This window comes from Aedes albopictus, chromosome 3 (assembly GCF_035046485.1).
Source record: "Aedes albopictus strain Foshan chromosome 3, AalbF5, whole genome shotgun sequence".
In the NCBI taxonomy this organism is placed as follows: domain Eukaryota; kingdom Metazoa; phylum Arthropoda; class Insecta; order Diptera; family Culicidae; genus Aedes; species Aedes albopictus.
Window position 1 is genome coordinate 335,947,140 of NC_085138.1, and position 14,452 is coordinate 335,961,591.

Sequence of the window (14,452 nt, forward strand, 5' to 3'; positions counted from 1 at the left end):
ACTCGAGATATTTATGGGATTTATTCAGGATTACTTCTGTAGTTCCTCTGGTATTCTTCCAGGAGTTCTTTCCAAAATTCCTCCTGAATCTCCTTACGGGATTCTTTCATAGATTTCTTCCCGGATTTTTTTTATACCTCCGAGATTCTTCCAGTGTTCCTCGAATCCTCCAGGTAGTTTTTCCAAGATTATTCCATAAGTTCTTCCGAAGATTCTTCAAGGAATTCATTCCGAGATTCTTCCAGGAGTTTCTTCAGAGATGTCTGTAGAAGTTCAAGGAAGATTCCTTTAGATTTTTTTTTCTAGGATTCCTATCATATATTTCTAGATAGAAATATTGGCACTACCATTTGGGAAAACTCAGAAGAAATTCTTGGAAGAATGCCTTATAAAAAAATGCTGAATTTATTATTTAAGAAGTTGTTAGAGGGATTTCTCTCAGGTTGTTCTGTAAGAATTTACAAAAAATGTGAGAACTTGATAAAACAAAAACTCATAGAAGATTTATTTACGGATCATCTGGAGAAAAACACCTAAAGGAATTCTGTAATATTACATTACGAACATCTGAGAGTTTCTCCAGGATTTTCTTCTGTAAATCCAATCCCTCCCAGAATTCATGAAAAATTCCTTCCAAAAGTTGCTTCTGGGAATGCTCCAAGAATTCTTTGTGAGATTCATCCTGAAAATCCTTCCTGAATTCCTGTAGGTGTTTCTTCTGTGGTTATTCTAGGAGTTCCTTCTGGGATTCCTCCTGGAGATTTTTATGGGTTTTTGCAGGAGAAACTCCTCTCAGGTATACCTTCTGGAATTCCTCTAGAAGTTCCTTTCTGAAGGAATTCTTGATTACTCCGGGAACATCTTCCGGGATGCCTCCAGGACGTCTTAATAGCATTCCTCTAGGAGAGCCTAAATCGGTTTTTCTCGCAAAACCTTTCGGGAGACCTCGGGGATTTTGATCTGAGATTACACCAAGTGGTCTTTCTGGAATTCCTACAGGAATTTCAACCGGGATTTCTTCCGGAATTAATTCATAACGTCTTTCCGATATACCTTCGAGAATTTATTCACAGATTCCAAGAACATTGATTGTATTGGCTCGGCAGTCAGTCCTATACAAGCATTAGGAAAACTAATTTTATTTTCGCATCGACGTTTTGGTCCTAGTTTGGAGCGGGACAATTATTAAATGTTTGTATAAGACTGTAGAGCAAAAATAATCAATATGCCAAGCATTTCCAGTTGAAATTTCATCCAATTATTTTCATGATTCCTTCAGGAATCCTTTTCCGGGATTCCTTCAGGAACTTCTCCCGGAGTTCCATCTGGATTCCTCCAAAAACTCTATAAGAGATTCCTCCGGGAGGTCCATCTGAAATTTCTCAAGGAATTTATTCAGCGATTCATCCGGGTAATCTTTCTGGAATTCAACCAAAAAAAAATCTTGCGGGATTTCTTCAAGATCTTCTGCAACCGCTCCTCCAGGAACTCCTTTCAGGATTCTTACATTAACTCATTTCAGAAATTACTCCTTTTTCACTTTCTGCGATTCTTATGGAATTCCTCCAGAAGATCATTCTGGAATTTTCCTAGATGTTCGTAATCCTTGTGGGATTTATTACACAATTCAAGAGTTTTTTTTAGCACTACTAAGTAGGAGCTCCTCTAGGGGTTCTTTTTGATTTCCCTACAAATATCTCACCAACAGTTCTATCTGTGAATTGTATCTGGGAACCTCAAAAGACAAAAATCTGAAAATGTTCCAAAAAGTGGAATTATAGAAAAAATGTCCAAAGGAATGAATTTAGGAACTTCTTGAGGAATCTCAGAAGGAACTCCTGGAGGAATCTCAGAGAAAATTCCTTGAAGTTTTTCGGAACTCTTAGAGGAATCTCGTAGGGAATTCCTAAAAAAATCCTGGAAAGAATCTCTGAAGCAATCCCGCATGAACACCTGGAGAAATCACAGAAGATTCTCAAATCAATTTCATCACAAGTATCTTTAATCATTAGCCTTGTCAAAAACACACCGGAACCCACAAAAAATCTCGACCAATATTGATCTGGTTCTTATCAGATTTCTCCACTATAATTTCCCTTCATTTGCTATTAGAAACCCCACCGAATTTTCCTCAATGACATATCAAAATTCGCCTCCAGTATGTCTTTTGGAGTTCCACAAGATTTTCAAAAGGATTTGCATGGGAATTCAAGCTGAATTCCTCCTATTGTAGACTGATCCGCAATCGTATCAGGCTTGGATCTTATCGTAGATCAAACTGAAACTCTCTTGAAGTGCGCACCCCGAAACCCCAGCGAAATGCCTTTCAAAATGTAAATCAGCTTTCCCCTCGGAACGCTCCAGAGTTTCATTGGAATCTCATAATTCTCATTTTCTCTCGAATCCCACTAGCAAGTCATAAATTAGCGCACACTTACACGCGAGTGAATCACACATTTCGAATTCAATCACGCTATCCATGAAAGCCATCTAAAAGTTCCAAGACCACGACGATTTTCAAGGACTTTGAAAATTTTCTCATGGTAACCACGACATGCCGCTCAAGCGCCAATTTGTCTGTGAGAGTAAACAGTTCAGCATAAATTCAGGCAGAAGTCCATAAATGTAATTGTTTTATGTTTACTGGGAAAACTATTCGGTGTGAATGGAATAGAATAAAAAATAAATAATATGCTTTAGGAATATGCTTGATATCTTGTCAAGGAGCAACCTTGGTTGAATGAATAAAAATTCACGTACATTTTAGATGACCTGGTATATTTCTAATGCATTTTGGTTTAGAGGATCTACTTGGATATATTTCATAACAAAAAGACACAATTAAAGTCTTGGTTGATTTGGTAAAATGAATTATCCAAATTAACGTACTTATTGGAGGATCTAGAATACCTGTAATTCGTTGACGCAGTTGCAAAAGTTGGTATTTTGACTGAAAGGGTCTACTTGGATATGTTTCGATACGATATAACATCTTTGAAACGTTTGTTGATCTGGTAGATCATGTAATCTTATTTCGGGACAATTTGGAGTATCGTCGATATCTGAAATACTTTTGACTCGGTAAACAAATAGTTTCCTTGACTCAATGAGTCTTATCAAACATGTTCTGCTGGGAGAAACGTTGTAAATTCATGTATTTATTTGAATCTCCCAGTATTACAACTCCAAGACAGTTTGGATGACCTAGAACATCCCGAAAAAAATGTTTAACATAATATATCAGTGTTTCCCTAAGTATTATAATGTATACCATTGGAAAAACACAAATTCGTTCCCGAAATATGTGTAGAAAAAAGTCGTCCCGAAAGGGTTAAGTATGTATTTTGGACAACCGGTGTTTAAACCCGTTTGAAACTATTTTCTGCCAATCTGCCACTTGAATATGCTGGATCACATCCTAATTACTTGATTGAGAAAGGCTGATTACACGAACTTTGCGAATTTAATGCGCTAGAATGATAGACGTTTTTGTTTACATCTGCAAGTTTCCTCAGCACCGCAATCTCTTTTTGTAAACATGGTACGACACTCACACGGATGACGAGATTGACAAAAATGAATTTCAAGGCAAATAATGCTATTCCCAGTGCGGAAATGATTGCTGCCCGTGCAGAGCAATCTAATTTAGCGAAAGATTCTAAAAATTTTTGCCATCTCTTCATTAAATCTGTGAAAGTTGTGATAATACGACTCAGGGAGTCCAAAATATATAGGGGTCCAAATTATATTGGTTATCCTACAGTTTTTCTTACGTATGAATCATTCACATTTCCAGAATGTATTTTTTTTTTCATTATTACTAAAATTTTCAATTTTAAAATAATTCCGTGAATTCTTTTGTTTATGTTTGTGACTTTCTTGCAGTAAACTGCCGTGTGCAGCATAGTTGTCCCATGTTACATTTTGTCGATTTTGACTTTTTTTCGCCAAACGGTCTATTTTTACGTATTCTTTTAGAAACTGCCCTCGGTTAGTACACTTTGTTCGGAAAATCTATAAAAACAACATCAAGTCAATTTGTCCCATGTTCATTTTTGTCATCATAAGCTGTCCCATGTTCCAATTTTCAGCATAAGCTGTCCCATGTTCAATTTTCCAGCATAAGCTGTCCCATGTTCAATTTTGCAGTAGTCCCATGTTCTATTTTGCAGCATATGCTGTCCCATGTTCAATTTTTCAGCATAAGCTGTCCCATGTTTTTTTTCTCAGCTTCTAAAGCTAAATTGGAGTAAGCTATGAGTAACCAGTGGAGGGTGTAATCAGTAACCAGTCCAAAGATGGCGACCAGAATATCCAAGATGGCGGTCTACAATCCAAGATGGCGGCTCAAAATTCAAGATGGCGACTGTTTAATGGAGTTTTAGGCTCTAAACCATGCAATCTATATATATAAATTTGACTGACTGCTAACGACTGTATTGACGAGTATTTCGCTTGTTTTACGGCTCTTTCAGTCTATATTAAGCAGCTAAAACGCCTTTCGCATCTACTGTCCTACGTTTCGGTGTGTATTTCACCTTCTTCTGGGAATTAGAGGCTGCGTTTTGTTGTTGTGTGTGTATGAGTCTTGTCCGACATATTGCTGTCTATGATTTTTGTTGATGGCGTCCCTCTACGGTGCATGTGTTCGAATACCTTTTGCGTTCACTGTATCGATTATCTGTGCTATAAAAGCTTTGCACTTGTTGCTTTTGCCCGCACCTACGCTGTGGATAAAAGCTAAGCTTCCCTATCGCCCGCGCACTGCAGCTAACCGTATCTAACTTGAAGAAGGTGAAATACACACCGAAACGTAGGACAGTAGATGCGAAAGGCGTTTTAGCTGCTTAATATAGACTGAAAGAGCCGTAAAACAAGCGAAATATATATATAAAAGTCAATGTATGTATGTTTGTATGTTAAATTGTATGTTAATGTGTATGTAAATTTGTATGTTTGTTTATTTGTTTGTTAAAGAGGTGGTTATAAGGGTATTGGAATTCAAGATGGCGGCTTAGGTTCCAAGATGGCGGTCAAAACGTCAGAGTGCTTGCTATTTAACGGTGAATCTGTTACGGCGTGTTGCAGTGGACTGTAAAACTGCTTTTCTTCTCCAGGCTGCCTTGATTGCAGCGCGCCCGCCGGTCTCACCGATTCCCCAAGTGGATTCGGTGTATGGAAACTGCCATGCAGCGACCGACGGACCAGCGGCGAAATCCATAGGATGGGAAAACTATCTCCAAATAACTCTAGCCCTGAAAAGGACTCAACCGGACACGCAGGCGACTGGCGGACCAAGGGAATTTCCGGCTCAGAGACAAACGACACACACACTGGTTTTTGTTCTAATTCATTTTAATGTTTGACTATTTACACTATTTACATAACTTTTACTCTGGCCGTCATCGGCCCACACTTTTCTTCTGCCGGGCTTGACTCGCCGGTTTGACTTCTCTGCTGCTTCTGTTGCTGCGATCCAATCACTTCGAGGTGCATAACGACACTGATGCTCGCGCCACCAAGTAGCGCTTCTTCTGCTCTCGTCCTCGACGGCCGTCGTCGACGACGACGATGGTTTTTTCCTCCTTCTCAGCGTGGCGATTGGCTCCTTTTTGGGGGGTTTCCTTCATGCGAAGATTGCGTGCTGCTACCTCGATTCGCTTGCGCTTTCTTCACGTGAACGATGCGTGCTCCTTCTTCAGTTCGCAGCGTTGCGGACTGAACATGCTGCCACCCGGGAAAAGAGTGACACTGGTGGCTCCTTGGAATCTTCGTCCTGATGTGTGGAACGGACTGGTTCTTCTTCGAGGATGGGCAAGGGTGCCAACTTGTGGATTGGCCGCTTGAAAACGCTGTTGCCCACACGAACGTCGACGACACGAGTGAGATCATCGGGACCTGGATAGGTTTTGACGATTCTACCCATTTTCCACTGTTGAGGTGGCACGTTGTCTTCCTTCAACAGGACGATCATGTTAGGGACTACATTGAGGTGCTTCTTCGTCCACTTTGAACGACATTGAAGCTCTACCAAATATTCTTTCGACCAGCGTTGCCAAAAATGCTGTCGAAGAAGCTGAATGTGCTGCCATTTTGACAGGCGGTTGATGGGGATGTCCTCAAGACTAGGCTCAGGGATAGCAGTTAAAGGTCTATTGATCATTAAATGGCCAGGGGTTAAAACGGTTGGGTCATTGGGGTCAGAGGAATGTGCAAAAAGAGGTCTAGAGTTTAGAATAGCCTCGATTTGACACAGCAAGGTCGCAAATTCCATTATTGTCAGAGAGGCGGACTGATAGACTTTCTTCAGAACAGACTTCACGCTTTTAACGCCCGCCTCCCATAGCCCTCCAAAGTGAGGTGCATTTGGGGGAATCGTGGTCCACTTAATCTCCTTGACTTGACAGAACTGTGATAGCTTACCGTTGGTTAGGTCGGACTTGAAGAGCTCGTACAACTCACGAAGCTCTGATCGCGCGCCGATGAAATTCGTTCCGTTGTCGCTATACACTTCCTCGGGTACTCCTCTTCTGGATACGAATCTTTGTAGTGCTGCCAAAAACGCTTCAGTGGATAGGTTCTCCACCACTTCCAAGTGCATTGCCTTCGAAACCATGCAGACAAATACGCATATGTAGCCTTTCAGTGGAGCTGCTTTCCTGGCGGTTTGCTTTATGAAGATAGGTCCAGCGAAGTCTACTCCAACTTTCAGAAACGTAGGTGCAGCGGTGATGCGATACGACGGCAAGTCTCCCATGAACTGCTCAGCAAGCTTCGGGCTTGATTTGAAGCAAGTTATGCAACTTCTCGTCACCTTTCGTACCGTCGATCTGGCGTTCAGTATCCAGTAGCGCTCTCTTAGGGCTGTGATCACGCTACTCGGACCAGCATGCAGGTTTTCTCTATGTACCGCTGCAATGAGTTTTCTCGTTACGGGGTGCTTGTCCGGAACGATCCATTGATGCTTTACCTCGTATGCTAGTTTGCTGTGACGAATTCTACCTCCAACTCGTAGTAATCCGTCGTCCAAGAAAGGATTCAGATTGCCGATTCTCTTGCATGGCTCCCCCGCTTGCAGGCGATCGATTTCATCCTGAAGTTCGCTCCTCTGGATCGCTTGGATGATCTGCTTGTTTGCCTCCTTCAGTTCAGAAATCGTGGGCGTCGTTGCAGTGCTTCGTTCACCAATCTTACGGCAGTTTTTGATGAACCTTAAAACGTAGGCGATGATCCTTTGTGTCTTCCGAAATGACTCAAACTTTGTCAATATCGGAAGCTCCTCGTATACAGTTGCCACGTTGACAGATACTGCCGGCTTCAGTTCAGGAATCTCTCCATCTTCCAGAGCTGCAGGAACCACTTCGTCATATGCTGCACTGCACAGGAAAAACGGTCCATTCCACCATAGGTTGCTCGTCGCGAGCGCTTTCGCTGGCATGCCTCGCGATACAATATCTGCTGGGTTGTCTGCAGAGCGAACGTACTTCCAAACATGTTCGCTTTCGCTTGTAATCTCGGCTACACGATTCCTCACGAATACTTGCAGGCAGTCCAACGGCTTGTTTAGCCACGCAATGACCACCTGGCTGTCGGACCAGAGAGTAACCGGAACGTGTTCCAATTCCATTGCGTCAACCACTTTCTTAACCAATCGATGCAGGAGTAGAGCTGCCATCAGCTCCTTGCGCGGGATGGACATAGGCGTTATGGAACAGACTTTTGACTTGCTTGTAACTAAGCTCGAACTCGCAGTACCATCGGAATGCACCGACCGAAGGTACACGCATGCTCCGTAGGCTGTATTTGACGCGTCCGCAAATCCATGGATTTCAATCCTTGCCTCTTCCTCAGAAATTACCCGCCGAGGAACTCGGAAATCCTCTGCAAGTGGCAGCGCGTTCAAAAAATATCTCCAGTCGTCGAGTAGTTCTTCATCCAGCCGATCGTCCCAATCCATCTTGTTCTTCCACAGCTTCTGCATCAACACCTTTGCGAGAACGATTACTGGTGACAACAGGCCGAGGGGATCGAAAAGCCTTGCTATAACTGACAGAACTTGCCGTTTTGTCGGTGCTGGATTGTTGCAGTCAGATTGTGCCCGGAACAGAAAATCATCTCCGACCGGATCCCACATAAGCCCAAGGGTCTTAATTACCTCATTGGCACTAGAGTCTTCAATCTTCACCAGTTTATCTCGATCCTCCTCAGGAATAGAGTCCAGGAGTCGTTCATCGTTTGCGGCCCACTTGTGTAGATGAAAACCTCCGCGTTGCAGTAGCGAAATCAACTCTCGTTGGAGGCCTCTCACTTCTACCAAATTGTTACCACCAAAAAGTACGTTGTCCACGTAGAACATCTTCTTCACCAGCTCCGCTGCCAAAGGATATTCTGCTTCCTCGTCGATTGCCAGTTGATACAGCGCACGAATAGCCAGAAATGGTACTGCAGCTGTACCGTACGTCACAGTTTGAAGCTCCAAGACTCGCAGTGGTTCGATGGGCTTCTTCCTGTAGAAAATGCGTTGTAGCGGAGTATGACACTTGTCCTTCAATACTTGACGATACATCTTAGCGATGTCAGCGCTTAGCACATACCGATACATACGAAACTTCAAAATGATCGTCAGCAAATCAGGTTGAATTGTAGGGCCAACCATCATCACGTCGTTCAATGCCATTCCACCAACCTTTGCCGATGCATCAAACACGACGCGACACTTGGTAGTCGTATTCGACGGCTTGAGTACCGCGTGGTGCGGTAGATACCATCTCTGCAAACCAACAGGATCTTCCGCTTCATGCACTTCCTTGCAATGTCCAAGCTGCTCGTATTCATCCATGAATTCGTCGTACTGCTTCTTAATGTCCGGGTTCTTCTGCAATTTTGCCTCCAGTGCGTAGAATCTCCTCAGCGCCATTGGTCTTGAATCTCCAAGCTGGCTGATTGATTCCCGAAGTGGAAACTGTACTACGTATCGACCATCTTCATTTCGACGAACTGTAGACTGGAAATGCTGCTCACACTGTTCAGCTTCAGTCATCACGCACTTCTCACTGGAAACACTTTCCACTTCCCAAAACTTTTGCATCAGTTCGTTTAAAGAGTCACTTGATGGTGTTGCCACATTAGAGTTCACAATTGTTCCACAAAAAGTACTAGCATATTTTCCACCAATCAACCAGCCAAATTGCGAATCTTGGAGCGTGGGCAGATCTTCTGACAGCTTCAGACGACCAGACTTGAGCACATCGTCGTACCATTCCATTCCAATTAGCAAATCCACTTGTCCTGGACGGAAGAACGTAGGGTCTGCCAACTGAATTCCAGCGGGAATGTCCCATGTAGCAGCGTCAATCTCAAAGGTCGGCAGGTTCCCCGTTACCTTCGGCGAGACCAAGCAATCCAACTCCATCTTGAAACCATTATGCTTCGAACGAACCTCCACCCTCGCCCGTTGTCGAACGCTGGATCTGACGCTGTTGATTCCGGTAATGGGAATGTCGATTTCTTCTCGATCCACTTGCAGCTTTTCCAACATCGCCTCCGAGATGAAGTTGACCTGGGACCCACTATCCAAAAGAGCGCGACATGATTGCGGTTTTCCATGTTTGTCCAAAACGTTGACCATTGCAGTCAGCAACAGCACTTGCGAAATTGGCTTCTCGACCACATTCGAAGCCACGGTGTTAGGTGTACTGCTACCCGGAACATTTGCGTTGTCTGGCTGCGCCGCTTGCTTTGGAACCTGCTGCTGATCTGTCACACTGGAATTGCTGGAACTTGAATTTTGCACTGAACCACCTGTATGGAGCAGCGTATGATGCTTCCGCTTACACTTCGAACACGTCTTGCTCGATTTGCATTCTCCGCTTCGGTGACCACGTCGCAAGCAATTGAAGCACACCTGTTTATCACGCACCATCTTCAATCGGTCCTCCGCCGACAATCCGTTGAACGTAGAGCACTTGAACGCCAGATGGTCTCCTGCACAGAACTCACAGCTGCTTGATGACACCACGTTCACCTTCACGTTCGACGACTGCTTGCCGGACACGAGTCCTTTGACTGCACCACGCGCGGATTGTTTGACCTTACTATCACTAGTGGACTTTTGACAACGTTCAAGTACGGAAATGCGACCTTTCAGAAATTTGACAGTGTCCTCGTATTCAGGCAATTCCCCATGGGCGACCGAGGATTCCCACAACTTCTTTGTCTCATCGTCCAACGCATTGGATAGGATATGCGTTACGATTGTATCTGATACCCCAGTAAAATCTAGACCCAAATGTTTCAAATTTTCGACATGACCAACACATGAATCGACCAACTCTCTTAACTCAGAGTGGCTTTCTTGCGACATTTTCCTCATGTTGAGTAGCCCAGAGATGTGATGATCAACCATTCGTCGCTTGTCTTCAAACCTTTCTGCTAAAATTTCCCATGCATGGTCATAATTGCCATCAGCGATGGTTTTTGCATCAATTATGCCAGCTGCGTCCCCAATTAGAGCCTTTTCCAAATGGTAGAGCTTAATCCGTGGCGGATCATTCGATCTGTCGACCACGTCCCTAAACATGACTTTGAATTTTTCCCACTGCTCGTATTTGCCATCGAAATGCGGAATGGCACGAGGAAGCGACGGTTGAACCACAATCGGTTGTTGGTTACGATTCGTTTGACTCAGCATCTCGATCCATGTTTCGAGAGCGAGGGAAATGTCGTCGTACAATGTTTCAAATTCAACGTACTTACAGTCTTGATCCTGTCTCTTACTCGGTGGGCAGATCACCATGATGCGTTCATGGTAGTCCGAAAACTTCTTGTAGGCAGCTTCCACTTTCTTCTGGTGCACCTTGACCTGCGGCAGCGTGATCTCCTCCTCTACGATTTGATCCATCATGTGCTTGACGCGTGTCAGCTTCGCCTTTGCTGAGCCACGCATGTGCACCAGCGCGTCGAACTCTTCCACTGCGTCGTCGTTGCTGGCGGCGGCGGAATTGCTACCACCACCTTCCATATTCTTCACGGGTGTGCGCTTCGGCGGCATGATTCTTAATTAATCACTTGCACTAGCACTTTTGTCCAATGTTCATTAGCAGTTAATCACTTCAGTTTTGATTGTCCAGTCTTCGCTTTGCTTCACTTGTTCCAACTTTTCTTGTGGTGTGTGTTTTTGTCTCCAAGCCAGCCACTCCACTCAATCACGCCCAGTCGCGATGCGTTCCAGCCAGCAGCGATGATGAACCAAACCATCCGGCTCGAAGGACCAAAACATGTTGCGGCGTGTTGCAGTGGACTGTAAAACTGCTTTTCTTCTCCAGGCTGCCTTGATTGCAGCGCGCCCGCCGGTCTCACCGATTCCCCAAGTGGATTCGGTGTATGGAAACTGCCATGCAGCGACCGACGGACCAGCGGCGAAATCCATAGGATGGGAAAACTATCTCCAAATAACTCTAGCCCTGAAAAGGACTCAACCGGACACGCAGGCGACTGGCGGACCAAGGGAATTTCCGGCTCAGAGACAAACGACACACACACTGGTTTTTGTTCTAATTCATTTTAATGTTTGACTATTTACACTATTTACATAACTTTTACTCTGGCCGTCATCGGCCCACACTTTTCTTCTGCCGGGCTTGACTCGCCGGTTTGACTTCTCTGCTGCTTCTGTTGCTGCGATCCAATCACTTCGAGGTGCATAACGACACTGATGCTCGCGCCACCAAGTAGCGCTTCTTCTGCTCTCGTCCTCGACGGCCGTCGTCGACGACGACGATGGTTTTTTCCTCCTTCTCAGCGTGGCGATTGGCTCCTTTTTGGGGGGTTTCCTTCATGCGAAGATTGCGTGCTGCTACCTCGATTCGCTTGCGCTTTCTTCACGTGAACGATGCGTGCTCCTTCTTCAGTTCGCAGCGTTGCGGACTGAACACTATGCAATATGGGTATCTATCGATCGGATTTGATGAGTAGAAGTCAAAAATCAATATCCGACCCCATTTTGAAATCCAAGATGGCGGACCATAATCTAAGATAGCGGTCACGGAATGGTGTTTTGAGCAATGTTTCCATGAAATATGGGTATCTATCGATCGGACTTGATAAGTAGAACTCAAAAAAGGATATTTGACACCATTTTGAAATCCAAGATGGCGGACCATAATCCAAGATGGCGGCCACGGATTGGTGTTTTGAGCTATGATACCATGCAATATGGGTATCTATCGATCGGACTTGATGAGTAGATGTTAAAAATCGATATTTGACGCCATTTTGAAATCCAAGATGGCAGACCATAATCCAATATGGCGGCCATGTAATGGTGGTATGAGCTATGATACCATGCAATATGGGTATCTATCGATCGGACTTGATGAGTAGAACTTAATAATCGATATTTAACGCCATTTTGAAATCCAAGATGGCGGACCATAATCCAAGATGGCGGCCATGTAATGGTGGTATGAGCTATGATACCATGCAATATGGGTATCTATCGATCGGACTTGATGAGTAGAATTCAAAAATCGATTTTTGACGCCATTTTGAAATCCAAGATGGCGGACCATCATCTAAAATGGCGGCCACGGTATGGTGTTTTGAGCTATGATACCATGAAAAATGGATATCTATCGATCGGATTTGATGAGTAGAAGTCAAAAATCGATATTTGCGCCATTTTGAAATCCAAGATGGCGGACCATAATCCATTATGGCGGCCATGGAATGGTGTTTTGAGCTATGATACCATGCAATATGAGGATCTATCGATTGGACTTGATGAGTATATGTTAAAAATCGATATTTGACGCCATTTTGAAACCCAAGATGGCGCACCATAATCCAATATGGCGGCCATGTAATGGTGGTATGAGCTATGATACCATGCAATATGGGTATCTATCGATCGGACTTGATGAGTAGAACTCAAAAATCGATATTTGACGCCATTTTGAAATCCAAGATGGTGGACCATAATCCAAGATGGCGGCCACGGAATGGTGTTTTGAGCTATGATACCATGCAATATGAGGATCTATCGATTGGACTTGATGAGTATATGTTAAAAATCGATATTTGACGCCATTTTGAAACCCAAGATGGCGAACCATAATCCAATATGGCGGCCATGTAATGGTGGTATGAGCTATGATACCATGCAATATGGGTATCTATCGATCGGACTTGATGATTAGAACTCAAAAATCGATATTTGACGCCATTTTGAAATCCAAGATGGCGAATTATCATCCAAGACGGCGGCCACGGAATGGTGTTAAGAGCTATGATACCATGAAATATGGGTATCTATCAATCGGACTCGATGGGTAGAAGTCGAAAATCGATATATGACGCCGTTTTGAAATCCAAGATGGCGGATTACAATTCAATATGGCGGTGGAATGGTGGTACAAGCTATGATACAACAGTCGAACCTCCATGAGTCGATGTTCCTGGACTCGATATCGACTCATGGAGGTAAATTTTTCCATACTGAATTTTTTTTTTATTGCTATGATGGTCCCTTCAAACGGCTTCCTAAAGAATATCGTAGGACTTGGAAAGATATACGAAGCCTATTTGAAATTCAAGATGGCGGACCATAATCCAAGATGGCGGCCGTAATTTCAATGCTGACATCCGATAACATTTTGTAATACATGCGATGCTGCTGTATAATAAAGGTTTTCATCGATCGGGTTTGATGCGAAGAACATAAATCGATATCCGATGAGGTTTGGAACACTAAGATGGTGAACCGAAATCGGTAACGGTTGCTCAACATCATTTTAAAATCTAAAAAGGAAGAAAACTATCCCAAAGAAGTATGTAGTAGTTTTACCCATGTTATCATGGAATATTAATATTTTTTTGATCAAAATGTTTTGAAATAACAAACCAGTACTGGATCAGATTACAAATACATATTTTATGTGGAATAGTCGATATTTACTTATGTTTATGGGTTCTTCAACAATAAAAAAAACATATTTATTGTTTCTTCTACCACTTTACATCATTCAATTTGATTTTTATTTAAAAACGTTTTGTAACACTTTTACATAATTTAGTTTTGATTTTTAATTTATAAACTTTTTCTAACACTATTACATCAGTAAGTCTTGACTTTTAATTTAAGGTACCCCGGGGCAAGTGGGACCTAAAAAAATGCTAGTTTGGTTTTGTCAAGCCAAAAAATTCTAAACATAAATAATTTTATAATTCCAATGGTTCTAACAGACATTGTTGGTATATTTCTTCTTATTAACGAGCATTAAAATTGTTTCAAAATTTTTAAATTCTTTATATTATGCATATAATGAAAAGTGGAGCAGATCTTCATTTACAGCGTATCACGGGGCAAGTGGGACCAATTCGGATTTTTTGTACAAATGGCTTAGTACAGTTGCTGCATATATGTAAGGTAGCATAAATTATACATATCTTATGC

General features: G+C 43.1%; 2 protein-coding genes across 2 annotated transcripts in view; both read right to left on the reverse strand.

Annotated features, from left to right (window-relative positions):
• Nucleotides 1-14,452, reverse strand: part of LOC115262576 (insulin-like growth factor-binding protein complex acid labile subunit) — a 181,750-nt gene that overhangs the window by 26,429 nt on the left and 140,869 nt on the right. The window lies entirely within an intron of this gene.
• Nucleotides 5,699-11,050, reverse strand: LOC134290850 (uncharacterized). Its single transcript, XM_062858062.1, has one exon. The coding sequence runs from the start codon at nucleotides 11,048-11,050 to the stop codon at nucleotides 5,699-5,701; it is 5,352 nt and encodes a 1,783-aa protein (XP_062714046.1).

Coding starts and splice junctions, on each gene's coding strand:
- LOC134290850 (XM_062858062.1), bottom strand. CDS start 11,050: ATGCCGCCGAAGCGCACACCCGTGAAGAATATGGAAGGTGGTGGTAGC.